At 45.1% G+C, this 25,305-nt stretch overlaps 1 protein-coding gene across 7 annotated transcripts; it reads left to right on the top strand.

Moving 5' to 3' along the window:
- Positions 1 to 364: 364 nt before the first annotated feature.
- Positions 365 to 25,280, top strand: rnf24 (ring finger protein 24). 7 transcript variants are annotated; one of them, XM_041966568.1, is made up of 6 exons: positions 365 to 834; positions 12,031 to 12,180; positions 15,478 to 15,520; positions 16,142 to 16,183; positions 19,801 to 19,880; positions 21,174 to 25,280. In XM_041966568.1, the coding sequence occupies exons 2-6, from the start codon at positions 12,038 to 12,040 to the stop codon at positions 21,313 to 21,315; spliced, it is 450 nt and encodes a 149-aa protein (XP_041822502.1). In that variant the 5' UTR covers positions 365 to 834; positions 12,031 to 12,037; the 3' UTR covers positions 21,316 to 25,280. The 7 variants fall into 7 exon arrangements, with proteins under 7 accessions (XP_041822502.1, XP_041822510.1, XP_041822484.1 ...); XM_041966576.1 differs by lacking the exon at positions 365 to 834 and adding an exon at positions 1,586 to 1,613; XM_041966550.1 differs by lacking the exon at positions 365 to 834 and adding an exon at positions 3,855 to 3,895.
- The last annotated feature ends 25 nt before the right edge of the window (positions 25,281 to 25,305 follow it).

Genomic DNA, 25,305 nt, shown 5'->3' with positions numbered 1-25,305 from the left:
TTTTACTTTAGCTTACAACTCACCATATGGGACATTCTACCTAATAGTATTTCCTTCTTTATTTAAAACTTTTAATTTTGTACTGAAAATTATACATATTCCTCTTTCATATTGTCATGTATGTGTCACTGCTGCTGAAGTATTGTCGCTGGAGGGAAATGGGAATAAAGCTCTTAAATTCGGGACTCTGTGGCATCTGTGGAACCAGCGTTGGTTCTAACTCGAACCATTATTTTAAAGGCTCCCTTGCGATAAGCTACGTGACCATGTGCAGCATCCCCTCCCTCTCTCCCAGCATCACTCCCCTCGTACGCGCTGTCCTCAAAACCTCCAGCGGCGTTCGACGCGTCGGTCTGTCCGCTGAGCCGACGGGGAGGAGGTGGGACCTCAGCTACTGCTGGTGGAGGGCGAGCGAGCGAGCGAACGGTGCACATTGTCAGCCACGATTCCCGCTGCCAACGACGGGCTTTTTTTGTGGGAAATCACGACCAGAACGCGTATCGCAGGACCCCCCCTCCCTCCCTCCCTACCGACGACAAGGCTACATTCATCCACCATTCATCTTGATACAACGCCGTTTTTTGTTTTTTTTTTGCCTCTGTTACCCACCGAGACCCAGCGAGGTTCCCGGTAACCGCAACCGCCACCAACATCACCGTCGCAGGCAGGGGGCTGTGTGATGAGCTCGGCTATGTTCAGATAAGGCAGCTTTTGTTGCCGGGGCGTACACTTTGAATCGATTTGTCGCCTTTTAAAGCCTTCCAGCCCCCCCGAGTTTGAGAAGAAAGACCCACCAGAGGGACACAGCTACTAGCGGGGCAGAGGGGACCGCTGGTGAGTGGACGCTCCTGTTTAACCCCTTCTCGTTAGCCGCTAGCCGTTAATTGTTGTGTTGTGAACTTGGCAACAAGCGTTGTCATATTTCCACGCAAACGTCTGCTCTGTTAACTAGTTTAGCATGAGGGGGGGTTATGTAATGCCTCACAGACTTTCTAAGGGAATGTGCCAGTGTTTATGCACCGAGTTAACGCTGTCTACGCGTGTTTATCCCCGGTAATTTGGATTGTTGGATGCTCTGCGATAACATTAAGTAACGCTGTGTCATTTGTAGCTAAGGTTAGCCGTTAACGTTGCTAGTTAGCTAACGTTAGCAAGCCTACGCCCAGTTATCCCCCGTCCCGTAATGAGCCACAACCACGCCGCGAATTGATTTGCCTCAACGTGATAATGCCAGCTTATATTCGGGTCGATAACGTCGTGTGAAACCGTTAAAGTCGTCTCTCACGGCGGCCGCTGAGTGGCCGGCAGTCAGCGGGCGCAGGGATGTCCTGTCACCGTCACAATCGCACGGTTTACCCTCGGTACGGTAACCGTTAATGAGGCGCGCTGACAGTGCGCCCACCGCGGCTCAGACCTGAACTCTCTCACGGTTATCCAGACAGCGATGACCCCTGTGAAAAGGCACGGCAGGGAAACGGCACGACTTTCTCTGTGTTTCCGTCAACACTGACGGCATTGTGTGGGCAGATACACGCTAATCCGACGTGGGCTCGGTTGGCAGCGGCTGCAGGGATTGCATGTGTGCCGTCCTCGCTGTGTGTGTGAGTGGAAAGGTACTGAGGAGCAGAAAATGAGTGTTTATGATCCCCAGTGTGATAAAATGCAGCCTGAGGTGCAGGGAGTGTGTCTGACCATGCAGCCCTGATGGTGGCACAAATCATGGTCATGTTTTTTTGTGCAGTGACAGCTGACTGTGGGAGCCAGAAGTAACGCAGACAAGCAGTGCAGTACATGCACGTTTAGTGACTGGCTTGCGTTATATAATTTAAAATTTGTCAAACTGACCTCTGGGAGTGATATCATGTCTGCATATCTTGTTCAGAATGGAGACTAAATTGATTGGCAGTGTTGGTGAACGCCCTTAAAATGCTCCTTCAGATGCAAGTAGTACTGTTTCTGCACCAGGCAGCCCTGATGCTGCCAGGACATATGTTCTTACATTTCTGTATGGTGTCTTCTTACTGTGGAAGCGGCTGTCAACATTGTGCAATGTCCAAATAACCTCTAAAGCTTTCTAGCATCAATGGAAAGTATTGAACATTTTTTATGCTTCATCCCTATTAAATTGAGGTTATTTGAATGGCTGCACCCCTGCACCAGTGCAGCTGATGGGCAATGGACCGTCCAGAAGTTCAAATTTGATAAACCGCCCGTCTGCTGACCTCTGCACCAGAGCGATATCATTGAGTTTACCTTTCAGTTGGCTTGCCAGAGATCAGAGATGCTTTGCAATGTGAACACTGGCAATCACCTGATGTTGAGGTGGAGTAGTTAAACATTGCACGGCGTTGTTTGGTGATGTGAATGCCCGCTAGTATTAACTGCGCTTCTCAACAGCCTTCATACAAACATTTGGAGACAGTCATGACTGCAGACTTCATTATCTACAGCTTTTATGACTTTGTGTTGATAAAGAAGCATCAGGGATCTGTGTTCACAGCTGTTGATGTGCCTAGTTTTACATGGACCGTTTATCTAGTAATATTAAATCATTCAGCGTTTGTGGCAACAGTGAGGTTTTTGTATTTTGGAGATGTTTAGAAAAGATCTTTGGGGAAAAAAAAGGGAAAATGTGTTACTACGAATGCTGTAATTTTCCAGGTAAGAGGAAATGAGCATTACTGGACCTTCTTGAAGTGTAGGGAAGTTACTGGGGCGCATATTGAGGGCAAAGGTTAAATTGGCAAATACAACATGACACAACAGATTTAAAGCGTACTAGTGTCTCCTTGCAAACATGTCGAGCTGGTGCAGATATGTTGTTTCTCTGCCTGGAAAATACAGACTTGACTGCTGCAGCGTTTGAGACGTGGGTGATCGAGAGTCCTCCTTCAGCCTCCTTCAGTACCTGCAGTGCTCACATATAAAGACGGCACAACATGCAGAATTAGTAAGAGTGGGAAAGAACATCAGGGGATTTTATTCTCCGTAACACCGTATCCTACCCTCTGTAGGAGGACACAGGTTGTGTGTATTTAGCCTCACACAGAGCTCGCCCTTGTTCTTCTTCATCTTGTTCTGCCATTGAGCAGGTGTGTGACTGGTCTTTTCAGCTTGTGTAGCTTGTTTCGTTAATGATAGCTTGTGCCACAGTTGTTGCTCCTTGCTCTTTTCATGTTTATCAAAGAGATGATTGGAATTATTCAAGCCTGAGAGAAATGCACCTGTTTTGTCTGCTAGATGAGGATGCAAATGACGCATTTTGGTGCTCTCATTGTATTTTTTTAAGCCGCATTGCATCTTGGAGCCAGTTTTCAGAGAAAGGCTGTTCCTCTGTTCCAGGTCTGTTTGACGTGTCTTTGTAGTTGGCGAAACACCAAAGTAGCCACTTAGTGTCTGTTGTTTTTTAGCCACCTCTCACTGTAGGTTGCTTCAGTCGGTCAAATGTGTTGACAAGAAATGTTTGTAGACAGGAAGTGTGTGTGGATGACTGAATAGTTGCTGCCCGGTACACAAAAGTGGAGTACAAGTACAGGTTTGAAACAAAACACACTGCATGTTTCTGATTCTTGTCAAACGTGTATACCTGTGTACAAGTTGTCTGCGCAGTTTGTCAGTCATCCAGGTCATGCTTGTTCAGATCTGTTCATTCACAGACTTGTGTATCAGGGAAGCTAAACAACCGTTGAACAGACTCATGGCTCAGCACAGGAAGGTCAACTCATCAGGTCTGAGCAGTTAACCTTCACCTGAAAGATAAGGGACACTCATCCCAGGGCAATGTACGTATTTTGGACAGGTGGGACAGATGCTTTGAAAGAAGAGTGAAGGAGCTCGCTGACAGGATAGCCCACCTTTCCCTGCATGACAGCTTCATGTACAGAGGCCCAACAATGTAAGTAGATCGCCCAGTGAAAAGACTGTATATTATATTCATGTTGAATTCCAGCATCAGAGAACGTCGCAGGTGGTTTGCAAAGGTTGCAGTATCTGTTTGTCTGCATGTGGGCAGCCGTGTCATCAGTGTTAAATGACAGCAAAGAATCCCATGTGCATGTGCATCCCATGTTGATCAACAAGTGGCCTCCTTCTATGTTTTCTAGTTAGTATCTGTCTATCTATTCTGTGGCAAAGTTTTTGATATGGTGTATTCATTGTGTTATTCTCTAGTTTCATCAGTTAATCATAGTCGTTGTTGCTCTTGGACTCAAACACGAGGCGCTCGGCCTACTCAGACACTCATTTCTCAAATAGACTGACTAAAGTAATACAACACTGAAGCTGAAAGTGGGTTCATTGAGTAGGCATTCAAAGCTGGACAATACCAAAGTAAATAATAGAATATGTTAGATTTAGGGCTCTTTTACACCCTCCTCATCGGGTCCAGACTTTCAGACTTTTCAGTTTGGTCCAAACCCCCCCTTGGACCACAATTCTGACCAAACAACCGACCTTGGTCCGACAAGAAGCGGCGCTCTCAGTCCAGATCACATTGTTTGTGGTTCAGTTTGTTTCTGGTGTGAAAACATTTGTTTGGACTCTTCAGACTTTTGACATCAGAACCCGAAAAAGGAAAAACGAAGCAACAAGACAACATGAGCTGTGGCAGCACACGAGGAGACACTTCAGGTGTGAAAAGGGCCTTAGTCACAGTTTGTGACGCCTTTGCATGTTTTGTCTCTGTTAGAGTGTTTCCTGTGGATCAGTCGCTGATAACACCAATAACTGATAAGACTTGTATTGGGTTAAAGTTGTTTTCATGGTTCAGCTTGACTTACTCACTCTCACATGACCACAGGCTTTATTTATAGTGACTGTGACCCTGCACTTAGTAGACCAAGGATCCTGTTTCTCTGAAGCAGGTAGCTGTGAAATACATTGCATAGCATGAAGCATTTTGTTACTATTTGAATATCATCTCGTTCAGTGAAACAGTTCTGACACGGTTGTTTTCAAATGAAATATCTCACCACTCTTAATTTAAAGGGGTGTGTGTGACCACGAGATAAACCCAGACAGGGATCAACAGACTGTCCGTAAGAAGTGGAGCAGAAAGGAAAGTAAAACTACGACAGTGAAACGGTTAACGAGGTGACACGACACACTGAAAGTCAAAAACCCTCCGTTGGCTCTGGATCCAGAGACGAGAGTGCTGTGAGACAGCTGTGTGTGTCAGTTCCCCTTGTTTGTGTCAGCTTGTGTTACTATCAGAGTCCACTGAGGAATGATGGGCTGGAAGGGGAGGGAGACCCCGAGCTAAAGAGCAAACACAGAAACGCTCAGAACAAACCAACTTTGCCGTTTCCTCCCATTTAGATGATTTTACCTCATCAAAGAAACTCACTTCTTTCCCAGTCAGATAAAATGAAGTGTGTGGAAAGTAGCTTGTGGTGAACGTTCGTTAATATTTCTCATGTGTTAGCTAGTGGTCAGCTCCTGGTAGTAGCTTAGCATGGATAGCTAGAAGTCGGTCTATCTATAACTGGGTTAAAGGGTTAGACAGGACCTCATACGATAGTCTGCGACAGCCTGACTCTCTGTAAATCTCATCCTGATAACTTGCCCCTTTATGCTTGCAGTAAGGTCAGATTGCCTGTATGGAACGATCAATCCCTGATATGATAAACATGTGACACCTATAACAAAAGACCAATGCCTTCAGTGAATAAACACTTTGCATTTGATGCACTAGAAATGAAAAAAATATGATTTGCCTGCCGAGGTTTGACGCATGCCTGTGAATATGTGAGTGTTAGAAGGTACATGGAGCGACATGAGATGCAGATCCAGTAATGGGAATTCTATCAGCAGCTGACACTAGGTTGACCTTGTCAGCTCCACTCAGGTCCTGTACCTCCCACATCTCTGTAACTAGAGTTATAGTTACTGCGACCTACTTACTGTAGGACTTGGCCCAGCTTTGGAAAAACAAGCTTTTTGTGATGCATATTTCAGGGCCTGAAGCTTGGCTACTTTCCTAAGTGGTGGCGTGCATGATCATTAATATGATTGTCTTCATTCAACATGAAATAATGCTGTTGATTGTCTTTCAGTTTAAACAGAGAAAGGAGCTTTTTAAAGCTTTCTGCACCGACAGCTGGATCCTCGGCCTGCGGTTTCTTTGCTTTGTGACTGATCTCGTTTCCTTCTCTCTGGCCATAAGAACCAGTTAACTGGCCAATGGAGGTCGGACATGTGAATGTCCAGCTGGCCAGAAGCTCGGCGTGTAACTTCAGTATCATCGTGAACGTCGGCATTTCGCTCTCTGCAGCCAGTCCCTCGCTCTGCCTCTGAGGCCCTGGTGTTTGTTGCTGCCCTTTCGCATATTAAGTTTCAGATGTGCAAATCTCATGGCCGGCAGTGGCTGCTAGTGGAAATTTCCACTTCTCTTTCGGACAGCATCTTGTGAATGTGATGTTGTGGGCTGATCACAGGAAACTCCTGAACAGAGCTAAGGAAAATATGATATTTAATATGATGATAAAATAAGGATATTAAAAAATGAAATGGACTGAAGATAACTGTTTTGGAGTGGGCATTTTGGAAAGTAACAGTGGAAAACTTCATAAGCCTATTTTGGTTCCTATTTTGGAAGCTTATTGGCTTCTTCTTCTGTGGAAAAAAACAAATGTCAGTATTACTCAGCAGCTGTATGAGACTTATTCTTTCAGATCTGAAATATTATCAGTCATCATTTGTCCATGTGATGTGTCTGCTAATAGTTTATCCACTATGAATTATGAGAGTCTTTATTTACTCTCCCATAGTTATTAATATATGTGTAAGGAAAGTATTTGTGAGTGGTCCGCACACCGCTGTTGGTTTGGTACATAAAACCAAACGTTTTGTGTAAACGGACACTTTGAGGCTGAACTGTCGTTTGTCATGGCTTGTTTGCATCCCCCTCTTTCCCCCTTTTCTCTTCTTTTCTATCACAGAAGTTGAACATGTCCACGTCTTCTGTTGCATCACACCACAGGAAACAGTGCAGAATGAATGCGTCGAAGGATTCGCTCACTCACACTCATTTCCTATGAATGCGATGTGCCGTGCGCGGTCTTGTTGCCGCTTATGTAACAGGGTGAGGCCATGTGAAAACGTCTGAGTGAGAGAGGCAGATGGTGGCAGAAATGGTGGGACGAGGAGAGCAGATGCAAATCACATCTGCCCTTTCCGACAAGAAGTCGTCACAGTCACTCTGAAAGCTGGTTGGTCTCTCTTGGATTATCCTTTTTGTGAGATGTGTTCACAGTAACACTGCAGTTGTGACCTGTACACGTCTCTGCCTCAGTTGTTGTGCAGTAGAGACAGCCCTGTCAGCACTGCCTCGCTGTACATTCACATTTTGTGCACAACCAGTTTTATACCCAGTGAAGCGTGCAGGTTTGGCTTTTGTCCTGAGTGGGCTCTTCAGTTTCAACGAGGCAGAGGGGCAACAAGGTATTTTTAGATGCACAGGAAGCTATTTAGTAGCAGGAAGCATCTTAGGAGGGAATTTAGGACAAAGTCTTAAGCCTAGATGCTGGTTGTCATGGCTGACATGTGCATTTTGTCTGACTGTAAGATTTGTAGAAAACACAGGTGGGTGACAAATTCAATTGTAACCCAGCAGTCATTGTGTAAGCATGCCGTGGGGGCCTCCTCTGGCTGCCGGAGGAGCTTCAGTGGGCCTTGGCATAGACCACAAGCCTGCTGAACAGTGGTGCACCGGCCATCTGGCATACCAGGAGTATGTTATGACCGTCTCTTTACCGACCTTATCTTTATGGCTGGCATTCGGGGATTGTATGAGTGTGTGTGCTGGGACTGACCCCCCACCTGCCTCACTTACTTGTGTTGCTACAGAGGAAGAATGAGTGATGCTGCATCGCCGAATGTCTGGCTGCATTCTCAGTTCTCATCAGTGAATTTTTGTCATCCTGTTACAGTTACAGTTCAGCAGTCCGTGTTAGCTCATTTTGTAACAGACCCCTGTGTTTGACACCCCCCAGAGGCATTTTTTGTGGTGTGTGGCTTGTTTACTGCAAAGGGGTTGGATTTCTGGATCACTTGATGGACCCAAGATCCTCATGGTCAGCGAATGTTGATACTTCAGGGGCTTTGCTCAGAGAGAAGGGGGCAGCTTTAGAGCAGAAGACTTACTGAAGTGACACCGTTTAAGTCATTCAGTCTTAAAGCTGCATTGGATGACATACTCTCATGTCCTGGATGACACACATGTATGTTCTATAGCTGTCCAATGAACTGAAAGGATGGATTTATGTGTCAGGTGTTATGGCAGTCCTGCTAGAGCTGCCCTGGGCAGCTGCAACATTAAATGGATCTGTCATCGATCATCAGGCCAGGTCATGCATCCATATATTGTTGGCAAACGAATAGTTCTTGCACGTTTTAATTCACTTTGCGATATGAAGCAGTTATTGCAAAGGATTGCTTTGTTTTAGCCTGATAATCACCATTTCTGTCTTTGTTGAGACTATATTTCAGGGCTGTTCCCTAAATGTCTGTGATATAAGTCACTAGTTGAGAAGTTTCCAAGGAAATGATAATATGTTTGTCATAATTGTAGGCGAGGTGTATTGAAGAAAGAAAGCATGAGCCACAAAAATACTGAAGACCTCCCTACCTAGCTCGGTAGCCAGACAGCTCCCCGTCTTTAATAACTGTTCCTCCAATCAGGGGAAACAACCGTCCATTAGCACAGCACCAGACGTGTTTGAATCACTGAACCAACTGGAGATGTGAGGTCTGGAGCCAGGCTAGCCTTGCCTGCCTTTTGAAATGTAAACCATTTCCATGCATCATGAGATTCATTATTCACATGTGCATTATTGAGTTGTTAGAAGGATTGCAGCGGATATGGCTTTGCTTAGTGAGCCTTTCTACACATTCCTTGTTGATGTCTTCACTATCAACAATGTCTACCACCACTGGAAGCACGCAGGAGAGTCAGTCGCAGCTGACAGTTCACTGACGGTGCATGTCAGCTCTGGTGGAGCCACAGCTCACTATTTAAAACTGATCTGCCAACAAAGACGTTCTAAAAATGACCACATCTCAGTGCACACCTGCTTTTGCACACATTGGGAATTAGAAGTTGGCAGCCTCAGTGGCTGCAGGAGCTGTATCTGAAAGCTGACGTAACTATGGAAATAGTCAGATACCAGTAAAAAGTTTAAAAGGAGAAGCAGCAGAGACTGAAACACAAACAGTGCTTTGAACAGATTTTGTAAGTTTGTGAAACTGTGGCTCATCAATAAGAATCAGAATCTATCCACTGAGCCCTCTGGTCTTATGTATTTATCTACTCTGGAGGAGGGCACGTGTCAGAGTTCTCCAGAGGTTACTTGTTTGTGTGTGGGGAAAGTATGTTGCTCTGCAGCATGTTTGTGTGCTCACGTACACGGGGGGAGGTTGTTGTGGCTGTTCCAGGAGCACCACTAAAGCTCTTCCAAAAGGAGTCAGAGGGTGAAGCACGGCTCGAGTTTGGCACGAAGCCTTTCTGAACGGGGTAAAACGAAGGGTCCACACAAATTAAAAAGGAGGCTCTGAAGGACAAGCCGTGTCACTTCTCAAGGACCTGTGATAGAGATCTGTGCAGGCTTTTCAGCATGAAAGCTCCGCTCGGGTACGTGCATGTCCACCACCAGTTCTTCATCTCTTAAACTAGCCGGAGAAAGTCAGTGCCTGAGAAGTAGTTGGCTAATAAGGTATTTTGTCATTTCACTGGATCTTAAATCATTTAGCATTCTCCTTATGGCTTATGCTTCTATGAATTGACCAACGCTCCCTGCTGTGAGGAGCAGGCTGTCAGTGTGGTGGTTTCATGTGTCTCCAGAGGTGCTCGTCAGTCTGTGTGGAAACCTTGTAGCTTAGCTCTGCAGCATGTCTGTGTGGACAGAGATGGCTTCGGTTCCACACAGTTTGAGCCTTGAAAGTCAAAATGACGTCATTGCGTGAATTATCTACAGCTGATTAAGTCCTGCTGTTGGAAATCGCACCTGCTCAGGTCAGGCTTTCATGTGAGTACGGTGAATCGTCCGGCCAAAGCTATACGCACCATTGCAACTGGACCTGGACCTGGTTTCCCAGACTTGAGGAGAGATCATCTCCGCCCAGGATGCTGCAGCTTATGAACATTTAATTTGATTACATTTGAGTGTCCCAGGCCCCTTTTACAATGCCCTGAAGGCAGGTGGCGGGTGTTTTTATGGCATTCTGTTAGCTTATGGGTTTACTACCTTTTTTTTATGCCATTTATGAAGTTAGCGCACTGGTTCACACCCCTGTCTAAGCTCTGTGTTTCCCTTTAGCTTGGAGCTGGACTCTCCTGGTCTCCCAGCCACCATGTGAACCTCATGACATGACGATGCTGTCCTTTAATACCGGGTGTTTGGCCCTCACATCAGAAAACATGCCAGTGATATTTACTTTTAGCACGGTGTGCTCACTTTGCTGTGGACAACCCTTATATAACTTCTGATAAATGATATGACACGACAACATCTGATATCAAAGATGAACGTGTTGGGCTGGGTTGATGGGCAGTTGTTGAAATGAGCTCATCTGGTAAAATTGAAAGCAAATATTGGAAGACACTTCAGGTTAGTGAACTGTCAGCTCTGCTCTCTGATATCATGAGCCAGGTGTCTCACCAAGAACGCTGTTGAGCTGCTTCAACACTGGATTCAGTAATGTTATATAAACGCCTCTGAGGATAATACGAAGGTGGTGTTTCCCAGACTGAGACACCGCAGCTGTTTGATACAGAGCATGATGACGCAGATTTGGTGCAATCACAGACAGGAGAGATTGTTAATGGCCTCAGCAATACCTACAAAATGATCCACTGTCCAGAGGAGTGTGGAGGAATGAAGCTCTCTGTGTTTAATGAAGGGGAGGGGTACAAGACAGGGTCCCAAAGGAGCAGAAGTTATTCCTGTCCTCTCCTGCTCCTCCTCCTCCTCCTCCTCCTCCTCCTCCTCTCTGGGTAGGTGTAGACATGTCTGGTCATGTCCCTGTGGTATATTGAGTAAGAGCTCTTGACCTATAGATCCTTGCTGGGGTGTGCTGGCTTTCATTAATCAGCCTTTCAGAAGGAATTCTTTCAGTTGTGAGCAAATAAATGTGAACATGAAGCCTTAATAAACCTTTTTGCCTGTCGAGGGTTCAGTTAGCTGTGTACCAGTGTGTATTTTAAAGACAAATTTAAATAAGAAAAACCAAACCGAGAGCTTTCACTCCCCGGACGGCTGCTCGCCTGCTCTCCCCGTCTGTTGGCCATTTAGGACCTGAATGTGAATTTAATGGATCTGATTATGTCTCAGTATGTTTTCTGATTTGCCGTTTGTCACTTATTGCCCCGCAGCCCTGCTGTCGGCTCTAGATTTTGAGGTTTGGGCATCTGACCAAGTTCAACAAACCCTGGACCAGGGGGGTTTGGTCTGGCTCATGATTCAGCCGTGTGGGAATGGCCATTGGCTCATCAGTTGGGGGAGGGGGTGATAATAGCCTACTGTGGCTTTTTATTGAATTACTCTAATGTTTTTAGTTTCTGTGTGTTTCTGGGAACCAGAGCACCTTTATAGCTGTTCTGAACCAGAACAGGTACAGCAGCTGGGAGCCAAGGCTCCCCTCAAGTCAGTTACCAGTAGAGTCTGTGAGCATTATTTATTCATTTCAAAGAGTGTTCTGTTGCGTATTAACGGCCACAAACACACACGACCTGGAGTGGAGTCACTCAATGTGAAAACATGCAGCTGAGTCGTGGTTCGGTTTGTTGTGTTTTCAGAATAATCGTTGTTTGACCTGTAGAAACTGTGCGCAGGCTGATGAAGGCTGAGCTAACATTAACACTTACAATAACACTAAACTGAAAATGAAACCACACCCTAAAATCTGTTCATGTCATATTGAAAGTTAAACTAATCTGTAAGTGGAAGTTAAGGTTAGTTCATTGTTGGGTTTTTATTTTCAGTCCACAGAGCGTCGAGTGTGTTTATATACTCTGTCTCACTTCTCTCCATCCAGAATATCCATGAGCTCCGATTTCCCGCACTACAGTTTCAGGATGCCAAATATAGGGTTCCAGAACCTTCCCCTTAACATCTACATTGTGGTGTTTGGGACAGCCATCTTTGTCTTCATCCTCAGCCTCCTCTTCTGCTGCTACTTAATAAGGTAAAATCCACGCATCCTTAACTTTGGATTTGACTGTTTAGAATTTAGATTGTGTTTGGTTTTGCTTTGCAGTGTGAGTTTGTGGCAGTAAGTGTCATACGGGGCTCTCTTCATCTATTGGCTGGGTGCAAGTCATTAATCTGCTGTTAGCGTCATTTGTAGCCACCAAAAGCCACAGACACAGCTATGTATTAATCTCTTTAAAGAAACACATTTCCAGGCTTAGTCAGCTGCACACATTGATGCCTCCACAAATATTACAGCGCTGAACACTGGCTGCAGATTTGCTGTCCAGCAGATGGGCCGCGTTCTCAAAATGAACACTTTGCTGCCAGTGAGGAATATTTATCCTTTTCTAAATCCACATGAACCACTCTTCACGTTGTCAGAAATTAGATCCACCGCACGGCACTTACTTTAAAAGAAAACACCAAAAACAGTGGTGAAGAACGTCAGGAGCAGACGCCAGGAGTTTTCATTCCAACAAAAACACGGCCGGCGTGTTAACTGCATGCTAAATTAACCAGAGCACACGAGACCAAATTGCCTCCTAAGTTAACGTATAACCGGTGGCTGACGAGCATTTCAGAGTCCGGCGCAGCGCTCATCGGGGCCACGGCAAACTTCGTGGAGAACAATGAGGCCAGAACAGCATCACTGATCTACTTTAATGGATATTCTCTGATTCTCAGCTGAAAACACTAAAACACAGAAGCCGTTCTCACAGAATGTCGTTAAGCAACTCTTCATAACACGTCGAGGTGCATCTCAGGTCACTTTTTTCAAAACCTCATGTTCTTCCTCACTGTAGCTGGATCTGATTGGCTTAGCACTCGTGACAGCTTTATCTCGAGTACTGTCAAGAAGTAGAACCACTGCTGTGAAGGTCAGCACTGAACATGTCTGCACCCTGTTCATGAAACAGTAAACAGTTTAATATCTGATCGTCACGTTGTTCCTGTCCAGTAAACTGTATGACACTTGTCACGATGGCTTTTGTTGAGGCTGAATTGTGTGTTGTTGTGTTTGTCTTGCTGATAGTTATTTCACAGAAGGGCGAAATGTTTCGACAGCACAGTTTGGAGAAGGCAGCTATGACACTACAGCTGGTGAAATTACAATCTGAATTAATCAGAGAAACAGTAGTATTACGCTGAAACCCAAAGCTGCTTGTCTGTATTATTATGATCACAGCACAGACACTTGTTCTTACATTGAATACTTTTACTTTTGGCTCTTCATTAAATTTGCATTTGGATGTTTAAATCTCTTGTTTGTAGCTGTTACTATTTATCTTATTAAATCTCCCTTTCTAAGCATTTAGCCTTGATTGCGATCCAGTAATTTCCCACAAAGGAAGAGTGGAGGTGCTCTCTTTTTAACCCCACCGGTGTGATCAAATTGTCCTCGCTGCTGTCGCTGGAGGGGTTTTCTCCTGCCACCGACAAACTGAACAGAAATAATGTCCAACATTTTTTTATCTGAGACAGTGAGAAGCAGCAGTTCCCAACAAAATTCACCCTTGGTCACCCTGTCATGTCATATCTTACAGGGCAAATGGTAAGTAGGTTAACTGCTAATGTGTTCCACCAATTCCTCGTCTATCTGTGAAGACGCTCTGGCTTTGATGCAGTACCACGATTCAGTACGGAAAGTCAAGATGTCCAGGTTTAGTTACTGAAGGCAAAAAGAGCGACTTTGCTCCAGAAAAGGCGTCTAAAGATGCAGTCTCCCCCAGGACTGGCCCGGAATGACTCGGATCATATGCACCATCATGCACGATGAAAATGCATCATATGGTTTCTGTGCAGTAAGTGTGATTCTCTGTTTACATCGACAGGTGAATGAGGGGACTGAGGAACTGATGTTATAGTTAACGTGTGATGAGTCCTGTTCCAGCAGAGATAAACACTCACACACAGATCGACACGAGGCAGACTGTCACAGAAATACTGAGCCGCCCCTGTCAGAGTGACCTCAGTCCATAATACACAACATGTGATGAACAGAGCGAGGGCTGGGCAGTCTAACTTCAGCATTTGTGAAAGTCAGACACAGAGGTTTTAATGTGCAACGTAAAGAAACCAACAAATCAATCAATCAATCAAAACTTCAGTGTACCAGTGAGCCATGACAGCAGTTTGTAGCAGTGATTTAGAGCTCGTGAATGTTCAGTAAAGAGACCAAACCAAACCTCCAGACAGCGTTTACCGAAACCATGGCTGACACGTATTTTTGACTGCAGTCAAGTTATAATGAAGCTGTGAGAGACCCCCCCTATTTCATCGGGTTATTCTCTTTGCCCACTTTGACGCCTTCGAGCAACCCCCCCTCAGTCACCCATGACCAGTTGTCCCCTGCCCTCGGGAGTATCTGCACCTTTTCCTGCTGACCTCTTTCAAAATGTCAGTTTCTCTGCTGGACTGTGCTGCTTGTTTTACAGATCCCTCTCACTCTGCTGCGAGAGGTTAAGGTTACTAGTAATGGAGGTAAATCTTACAAACCTATGAATCTCTCCTATCTCTCTCGTTCTTGATTTCTTCCCTTTTTTCCTCCATATTTCCTCCTCATTCTCAGTACCTAGCTTCTTTTCTTCTCCAGTGCTCTTTGTTTTGTTTGATTGGTTGACTCTGTGGAGAGTTTTGCAGGCCTTTTTTAAAGTGCATCATGAACCTGCAGTAACGCCGTTAACGCCTGATCTCAGATATTTTGTGTGATATTGAGTTGATATTGCGTTTGTTTTGATGACACATTAAGGCCTCAGGCTTTTTAACAATGATATCTGTCAATATGTAACTTGGCTTAGTATTGCATTACTTAGCAAAACAAACTTTTAACAGAGTTCAGTCGAGTGTATTTTCCCTGCTTCCTGTAATTGGCTAATCCAGTTAATATTTATTCAGTCCATAGTCACATGATTGTGTCACCTGATGTGTTCCTGAGGCAGAATCGTCTCTGTAACGCAGAACAAACACAATCCAAACATTTTAATTAAGAATGAGCACTGCTCTGTCTCTTATTGAGTTATATATATATATCATTTATAAAATCTGGACCTGGTATGTGCCCAATTATTATCCATTCTGTAGGGACTGAGGATTAGTTTTAATTCACTGGGTACCACAGAGATACTCTAAAATAGGCTGATGTCAGAAGGCAAGTATTTAATCAGGAAATTACATCCATGTGTGTCATTTTTCTCTCTTTGTCCAGAATGTATGAATACTTTGTCTCTGTCAGTGCTTTGTGAAGGTCACCTGCTAATCAAAGAGATGTTTTGTCTTCACGTCTCCCCAGGTTACGGCACCAGGCGCACAAAGAGCTCTATGCATACAAACAAGTAAGCACTCCAGCGACACACACACACACACACACACACACACTGCATTTCAAGAGTTTGAAAGCGTGCACAACCTGTCGTCGAAGAAAATCATGAAGTTCCTCTCGGTTGTCTGAACATCAGCTCAGCTGGTGCAGGAATGCATCTGTAGACTCTCGTGGCAGCTGCAGGTAACTCAAGGGTTCTGCTGCTCAATGGATCAAAGTATCTGCAGGTTTTTGTTCAGCACGAGTGAACTCCCAAACACTCTGAATTACTCTTACGCTGACGGGAAGAAAGTGGCTCAGCTGGAAGGATCAGGCTGACGGTTAGCTGGGCCCGCTAAGAGGGAGTGATAGAGGACATAAACATGACTCTCCTGTCCTTCGGTTATGTAACACCAACACGCAAAACAGCAAAACATCCGTGCATGTCAGAGTCACACACACACGCTCACATTCATTTACTGTAATCCAGCAGCTATATTTTAGCCCATCTTCTCTGTCGCTGATTCAGTCTGGTTCATTTTTCATCACACACCACTGACGAGCTGTTGGGTCTTTTGTTGTGTTCATGGTTTCTGTCACAGTGTCAGTATCAACCTGTGACTCATCTTTCCTCGTCTCTTCTTATGCCCCCCAGGTCATTCAGAAGGAAAAAGTCAAAGAGCTAAATTTGCATGAGGTAAGCGCTCTTCCTCTTTGTTCAGTAGTTATCAGCTGAGGACTCTTAGACACCAAACATAGCTCCTAAACAGCTTGGACTATCAGGTGGACAGAACATTCAGCAGGTACACACTGTGCTGTTACATCAGCTGGTTCATTTTTGGACTTCCATCCTTTTGTTATGCTGTTCATGAAAACCCGTGGAAGCAGCAATGACACACATGTTGTTTGCGATATAACGTTCAGTGCATCTGTCTTGTCGTGAAGCCCAGCGTCTTGAGGTCGAGTCACGAGTGGTCTCCCCTGCGTTATTACGTAACGCTGGGTGTCAGCTCGGACTGGCCTGATACTTACAGCCAGCAGTTAGCGTGTTCAGCAGCAGCGCCGGCTTTCGTCCCCGTCCAGCAGCACCATGCCTTTAACACTGCAGTGCTAATGAAATGTGAACGCTTGCATCTTCATGTGTGCTCTGACACCGGACTCAACAGCGTTTCTTGTCATCAGTGTTGGAATTTCCCACTGTCCCACCAGGCCTCAGGCTTTTACTGCTCGTGTTATTAGAAACGGAGAGAAAGCATCAGAAGGCGTCATGTGAGTGAAGACTGTGACAGAATAACCAAGCTGTATTTGTTTAAGGACAATAACATACATACACACGCACACGCCTGGGTGGTTGACCCAGTTTTAAAGGCTCCCACGCCGACGGATCCCCCCGGAGACACGAGTGTAGACTAAGCTGCGAGGGTGCTGAAATGGGCTCAGTTTACTGGTCAAGTTGTGTTCAAGTGTGATTTATGTGTAACCTGACCAGCTATCCTTTTTGTAGTTCGGTTTGACCCCGTCTCCATCCAACTGTCCCATATGTCATGTACAGAAAATACTCACGTATGGAATTCATGTCATACAGTATGGTGTGAGAGTAATACTGCTTATCCTATGATGAATGAAACACACACTGCACCTTTGAGCCTCCACCTTGTTTTTTCTATTAGATTAGATGGAAGGCCTGGTAATATTGTGGTGTAATATAGTAAAGAGGTGGCTGTCACTCATACGCTGACATTAGTGCCTACTTTAAATGATTATTGTTAAATGTTATTGATGATTGGTGAAGACTGCATGGTTTTTATTGTGAGATATCTAACTTGGTGACACAGATCTGCAGATGGAGGCAGTTTGAAGCTCTTGGTGTTAACATGCTTGGTGAATGTTATTTGCACAATGGACAGAACTAAAAAAAGTGGGTGAAACAGTAAAAGAAGTGCAGACGATAAGAAAACAAGAGCGACGTGTCCTTGAGACTAGAGAGAGCCTGTTGGTCTGAATACTTGAGTGAACTAGTGCCTTTTCTGCCCACAAATTGCTTTTGGGGATTATTGTAAGCCTCGATTCTTCTCTTCTTTTCACTCACTTTTAAATGGTTAATTTTTGTGACTTATTTCTGCTCATTGGTTAAGGAAGAGGAACCGTAAATCTTGAAACATGGCAGAAGTTAATGCGTTTTCTCTGATCAAGTCCTCCATCTGGTCGTGTTTTTTCCACGTTACGTCCCTGTGCTTTGCGTGGAATTTGTAACTAAAGCTTACAGTGTTTATTCACTTAATGGGGAGAAAGAGTTTGTGTCAAAGCTGGCAGAGGTTGGCAGATCCCAGCTGTGAGTGTGACACCGCAGACAAAGCACTGAAAAGAACAAAAACACTGATCTATTCACAAACAGAGAGAGCAAAGCAGACATCTTAACAGAGGATTATTCTCTGTCCAAAAATCATCAGGAGAGAGAGCTAAGAGGCCCCCCGCTGTTCTTTTCATCCACCCCCCATAAAGAAGAACTCTGTGTGGCTCGAGCAGCGATCGTCGCAGGTTAGACAGCCAGAAACCAGCGTGCCAGGTTAAAACCCTCTTTCATCAGAGTGTTGCCCACTGGTTGGATCAGGCTGGTGGTGGGAATGCTGTGGGGGCTGTACTCCCTTTTCTGTGAAGTGTTCAGTTAGATGTTGTCCTGCTCATTGCAGCTCTGACGTTGGTCTGTGGAGGCTGCAGTCAGCTGTCTGCTGTCTGCTGTCTGCTGTCTGCTGTCTGCTGCCTACGTTACAGTCGCAGCAATGAGTTTCACTGGGATGTTTCTCCTCAGCCAGCACCAGCGTGGAGTCATTCCACTGTTGCAGTTACAGTTGGCAGAGATGGATTTAACAGAGCACTTGTTGTATGATTGTTGACTTTGGTTTGGTTTGTGATTTAAATAAGAGCTGGCCTTTAATGCTTTATGGACCAGAAGCTCCAGGCAAGGGAGTGAAGTTCCAGGCAAGGAGTGAAGTTCTCGGATGTCTTGGTGGCCACAGATGTGTAAATATTTGGCAACACCTTGCATCACCCGAGATGCACAGGAGCTAATATTCATATAGCGTTCGGTGTGGCCTGTGGTCTCCAGGGAGGCCTGTGGTCCCCAGGGAGGCCTGTGGTCCCCAGCGAGGCCTGTGGTCTCCAGGGAGGCCTGTGGTCCCCAGGGAGGCCTGTGCCACAGCATCGATAGCCATGATGACTGGTGTCCTGCTCCGCCACTCAGAGTCTGTCTTCTGGAAGGAAGCAGTTTCCTCTGCAGGTTGTCTGGACTTACCTGTAGGGACAAACTGATGAGCTCTGACATCCAGCAGCGGCCTGGAGGAGAACCTCTTTTCCTTTGACTTCAAAGACCAGTGTGTAGGATTTAGTGGTATCTAGTGGTCACCCGTCCCTTTCTGAGCAGGTAGGAGAACTTATGGTGACCACAAAACTCTGGAAAGACATGAAGGGCGCTCTCTTTGATTTGTCCACGCTGGGCTACTGTAGAAACATGGCGGGCTCCATGGAAGAAGACCTGCTCCCTCTGTAGATACACGCTGGTCCTTTAAAAGGAGACCGTTTACAGCTCTGCCTCCTAAAAAGGACCAGGCAGAGTCAGAACACGCTGGGGGGGTATATTTCTCCTCTGGCCTGGGAACATCAGGGGAGCTTCCAGGAGGAGCTGGAGGATGTGGATGTCGAGAACATCTGCTGTCGCTGCAACCTCAAACCACACAGGAGGATGGATGGACGGATGGACAGTTGAGCCAGTGTAGCTTACGACCAGCTGGACATACGACCACAGGTACCACCACTGTTGAAATGTTATACTTAATGAGAGAAACAGCACTGAGATCAGAGGCTCTTTGAGTCCAGAATCCATTGGAAACGTGGTTTGGGTCCACTCTGTCTGTCTAAGTCTTGGACTTTGGACATAAAAGCTGAAAAACGCTGGTTCTTCATCTCGACAGCAGTGATCTCTGACAGTGTTTTTGTGAAAGGAGTAAAAAACATGCCTCTAACAGACGCCTCTGGCCGCCATCCGCAGAAGTCCCCAGTGTGAGTGAAGTCAGAGTTATATAACAGCACGGCTGCTCAGTTACGGCTCTGTTCTTTGTGTCAGGGTCTTTGCAGATGTTGGCCAAAGCCGTCTTTTTCCACGAGTTCTTGACCTCAATTATTCGGATAATTTGTTTCCAACCCGCCAACACAAACCTCTGATGAAGACTGACCAAACAAGCAGAGAACGACCGCAGATTCAGAGCTGCTGCATTACGTTCGTCAGAAAACATCCCTGACTCCTCCTCTCCGTTTCAGATATGTGCGGTGTGCTTGGAGGAGTTCAAACAGAAAGACGAGCTGGGGATTTGTCCATGCAAACACGCCTTTCATAGGAAGTAAGTATAAAGTTTTGTTGACATTCATGGACACACACACACACACACACACAGAGTCAAGGACACATGGATCAGTCCAGATCTTTGCAGAGACTAAAGTAAAGTTACTGTAAAGTCATGACTCGGGCAGAACGCATGACTGCGACTGTAAAAAGGTCCGAATTCTGTGTTTCTGTGCACAAAACCAGCCGAGTGTGTGAGTGAGGAACCACTCTGGACATGATGGATTGCCTGAGCCACTTTTACCCCACCCCCGTGCCCCGGCCATTTCAACTGAGTTGTTTATATCAGCACGACACCTCCCTTGGCCTAGTTTTTCCCCCCCAGTTGCAGCAAGAGTGGTCACCGCTCACTGAATCCGCTGTATAAACAGCCCGTCCTGTGTGTGCACGTGTGTGTGTGCGAGTAAAGCCGTGCTGTTTTACCCAGAAAACATTCCAAGCTGACCGTTACCAAAAACCTCCAGCGGTGAAGAGCATGCTGGGTGGAGCGTTTCTCATCAGTAAACATCAGTAAACTAACTGAAGGCCACATGACACTGAGGATCAGTGTATGTCCACATTTAACTACTTTAAAACATTAAATTAGAGCTGAGGCAACAGAATATCGCAGAGGCAAAAATTATGTCCTCCGTTTTATTCTGGTCGGCACTCCAAAACCCAAAGATATTAAATTATTAATGATTTTAAACAGAGTGAAGCAGCCGATCCTGGTTTTGTTAAAGCTGGAACCAAATCAGCATTTTGCATTTTGTCTTAAAAAGAATAACTGAAACTTAAAATATCTGATGCACGATGATGATGATGCCTGTTTCTTTTTTAAACATGAAAAGTCACATTTGAAAGGTTCACTTCTGTTTGTTTTTTTTAAAGTTATTTGTGGAAGACATTTTCGGAGTGGGACCTTACGTTTGAAAGATGAGCTTCTCAGTGCCCTCTGGTGGACGTACTGTGTAACAACCACACCTTGTCTAAATGATGGCTAACGTTTCTTTTCCATTTCTTTGCTGCAACTTCTTGTTACTTATATGTGCCGATATGATCCGTTCATGATTCATTTAGCTGAAAAATAACAGATGATGCTGTTTTCATGATATTATGGCAGCACACGATGCTTCCTAACCCGTAGACACAAGCCCGCCTATGCAGAGGCACTGACTGGTGGAGTCTGTCCTCATGTAGAAGCTAGAGTTGTGACTTTAAATGATATTCGAGAGTCTACTTTACAGTTTCTGTTCCCCTTCATTCATCTCTGTCTTGCTCTAACGTGCACACGCTGCTTTTCTTTCCTCAGGTGCCTCATTAAGTGGTTGGAGGTGAGGAAAGTGTGCCCGCTGTGCAACATGCCCGTCCTGCAGCTCGCCCAGCAGGCTGGCAGCACAGACCCCCCCGTGCCGATACAGCAGCCTCTTCCTGGGATCGAGAACCTGGTGTAGCGGATTCAAACCCTTGCTACAGTTCGCCACAGTCACACATCCCGTCACTCATACTCACCTGTACAGGTACACTTTGGTATGAGTCTGTGGACAGACCGGAGAAACTGGAGTTCCTGCGCAGATCCTCACAGACACTGTGAATCTGCACCTCTCTTATCCTTCATTGGTTCACTAAAAGGATTTCCTGATATCAGCTCTGACTGATAATCAACTTTTCGTGTTTTTCTTTTCGCGGACAATGAAGAAAAGTCGACGTAGAAGAAGTTTCGTTCTTGGCCAAGACGTGGTCGATGACTTTTTCACAACCAAAGCACTTTTTCTGGGGACACCAGCTAAAGACCAGGAGTAAAAAAACACAAAGCCAAGAACTACAACACACTAAAATAGAATTTGTTTTTCTTTATTTTTTTTAACAAGCACTTTACGACAAGTCGAACCTTAATTGCTTGTGATCGTAGTAGCAAGGTCATGTTTTGTATTTTATCATTAACTATTATTTCTGTGTACAGAACAATTAGCATTTATAATTAGTGACCTTTGATTTTTAAACAGAACAAAAAAAAGAATCTCAAAGGGACAAAAACACCTACGTCAGTAGATGTCAGGAAATTTGGACAATGCTTTGTGTTCTAATTTCACACACACGCACACACACACACACACACACACAAGAACTGAAGCTCAAAGCAACCTCGAGACATCTTGTCTGACTAAATGTGAAAAGTTTGAATGTGTTGAAACCCAGAATTTTTCACACAAAGCCTAGAATTGTTTCCTCACCACCCGTCATTCATCACAATGTGACTGTTCTTCTCCTTCTTTGTTACTCTGTCAATACAGGAACAAACTATATTTTCATTTAAGGAATTTACCGGGTAACATCCTGTATATACGAGTGTTGTTAGGCTGTGGCAGGCGCTATCTATCTATCTACCTATATCTATCTATAGATCTGTCTCTCTATATATATAGATATAGATACGTATATACAGTCCCCCTCGGCAAAACAATTCAGGTCTTCTCCAACAGAAAATCTGACTTTCAAAGTAATAACTTTGACTACTGTGATTATCTAAACCAGTATTAGTGTGTATGAACTGCTGCTTTATCTATAGAGCTGTTTTACAGAACAAACATTAGCAATGAGGCAAAATCAAAGAAGAGACCCACAAAGTGTCACGTCAGTGCTCCGGTTTGATTTTGATTGAAGCTGAGCCGCGTGGACGTTAACGTGCTTCTCGGAACAGAACAGCAGACGTCCAGCAGCCGTGTTGATGTGTCTTAAACTAGCACCACCTGTCCTGACTGCTGATTGGATGTAGGAAGAGACCAGGATGTAGTACAACTTCAGACGTGCCACATGCACAGCTGCACTTACGTTTGCTTCCACCCCGTTAGACGATTTGTATTTATTTTTTAATTTATTATACTTTCTTGGTACAGCTGCATATCGAAGGAGTTGGCGGGTTGACAGCTGCATCAGCATCACTGCCCTCAGCACATCATCAGCACATCCTTTGCTCCCAACTTACAGTAGTTTGTGCACACCACACAGGGAGGGGCTCGGGCTGTGCCCCCCCCCCCCCCCCCCCCCCCCGGCTGCCAGAGAGTCTGTGGTCAGCAGGTTGCAATGAAGCAGCGTTTTCATTCACATGTACACACACACACATACATGCAGCGCAGTTCTGCTTTTTGCCTGCAGGATTCTGGTGCTTTCGCCTCTCGCCCTCTTTCTCTACGGTACAGGCCGCTTTTTGTTTCGTGCCACTCAAACAGTGACTTTGAGCCCTGCCGGCTTTTGTGGTTCTTCTCTTTGTCCTCATCCCTTGTTGGCTGCAGTTAGTGAATGTGTTGTGGGGAAATGTGCTGATCTGATAGGGTGGCGTGAAAAAAAAAAAACCCAGCCGTGCAGCAAAGCGATGCACCTGAGATGAGTTGGAGAATGTCTTTGACCTGTGTTTTGTGTCGTCAAATGACAATCGTACGCTGTCTTTAAATCTAAAGAAAATCTAAGTAAAACCTGGAAGCTGCCATCAGGACACGATGAAACACAAGACACAACATTTCCGTCTGACTTGGCCGTGTGGTCTGGTTACTGATGGAAAAATAAGCAAACAGGCTTCTGATTGGTTTAGAAACACCAACATCCAGTTTCCATCTAACTCATTAAAATTAAAATGGATCCAGGTGACGTATCTGGATACACATCACATTTTAAAAGCAGGCGTGAAAGTCTTAACACAAAGATCTTTGTGAACCTTAATAAATAAAACAAATATATATTGATGCTTTGAACAGTGTCACGGGTGGAGCTGCGCAGGTTCCCAACACGTGGCGGTGACAATGCATTTCACCGTCTGTGGCAGGAGAGCATTGTTACCGGACCTCTGCGCTCTGAATGTTGTCATCTCCGTTGAATGTTTGACCTTTTGCGGTGGGTCAGAGCTTGCAGCGAGGTGAAAATGTCAGCTGTTAGATCAGAGCAAAAGCAGGATTTCTTGATCCTGAGTCAGCTGTTTCATCCCCATAACGAGGTCCAGCCGGCTCACATTAACGCAGCACCGTGTCACCGCTGATGGTGGCAAACTATTAACGATTTAAAGCAGCTAAAACTCAAAGAAACATGTTGTCCACATTGGTTTTATTTCAACAAAAACTGCCACAGTTAATAAAAAAACCACCGACTGTGTGTTGAGGAAACACACCACGAGGCTCTTCTTCACTTTGGTACCTTTTTGCGTCTTGTTCTTTGGTTCTAAAGAGGCTGTGACTGTTTTCATCATGACATTATTCCCAACACTTCCTGCCGCTGTCCCTGAAAGACGACATACTTTGTAGCTCAGCGCTAATAACCTGAAGCTTTGTTCCTGCTAACGGTTTTGTCTCAGAATGTGAGGTTCAGGAGAGAAAGAACAGGAGGAGATTTAATGTGAAAGCATGCTGTTATGCATAGTGACGTTGCCACTGATATCACCTTTGTTAAATGTATGTAGACAGTAGTATCAGTAGTGTATTTATACATGAGGTGCACATAAAATGCTCCTTCATACAAACTAAATGGCAGCTGAGCACTTCCTGCCATTTGGCCATCTTAAGTGTTGTGTTCGATTGTAAACACTTTTAGCCTTTCCACCCCTTTTCCTTCCTGTGTGCCGTCCTAATCCCACTGAAACAAAGTGCCAACCCAAGATGAACCGCTACCAATCAAAGTCTCAGCCGGTGAGAGAGAAGCTTCTGCTTTTACAGAAGAAAACAGGCGAAAATCTCCCATCGTGGCCAAAAAAAAATGACGGGAAACTGAGCCGGACGTGAAAACAGTCATAAACGGCTTCCCGCCACTGAAACCACCGCTGACGTCGGTGCTGCCTCTGAGTTAGCTCCACTCTAAACAGACACAGTGAGGTGAAACACGGCAGTCAGGAGCGCCGCTTATCACCTGTGTGCAATCAGAGAGGCTGGTCGTCACGTGGTCGTCCCCTCAGGGACACCCAGCTTCCCCTCCACGTGTGATGGCGTGTTGGCAGACGGTGTTCTGGAAAGCTGACGGGTTTCATTTCCATCATTTAGGATTCTTAATCTCTATCACTGCCTCCCTGAAGTGAACTTTGTTCCTGTTTGTATGGTGTCTTATTTATTCCTCTGTAGCCCCCCCCCCAACAAACCCTCCCATTACCAGCATACCTGAGCACCCCCCCCCCCCCACCCCCCCCGTTGTTAACACTGATTATGTTTGTGGACTCTCACAGACATTATTTGTAAAACTAAGAATTCTGCAGCAGAATATTTTTGGAGACATTTGCTGTACAGTATTTGTAAGCTCTATTTTTGTATATTGCTCTTTTGGAGAAAATAATATGCATTTTTTTTCTTTTCTTGTTTTTGCTAATTTCATGTTTATTCATTTTAAGAAAATGTTGCATGTGACTGACTTGAACTGTAAATAAAATTTCCAGGTTTTGGAAAGATTTCAGTGTCTTTCTTATATATTAT

This window comes from Chelmon rostratus, chromosome 3 (genome assembly GCF_017976325.1).
Source record: "Chelmon rostratus isolate fCheRos1 chromosome 3, fCheRos1.pri, whole genome shotgun sequence".
Lineage (NCBI taxonomy): Eukaryota > Metazoa > Chordata > Actinopteri > Chaetodontiformes > Chaetodontidae > Chelmon > Chelmon rostratus.
The sequence above is the reverse complement of the archived record's forward strand: the minus strand, read 5'-3'. Positions and strand labels throughout refer to the sequence as shown.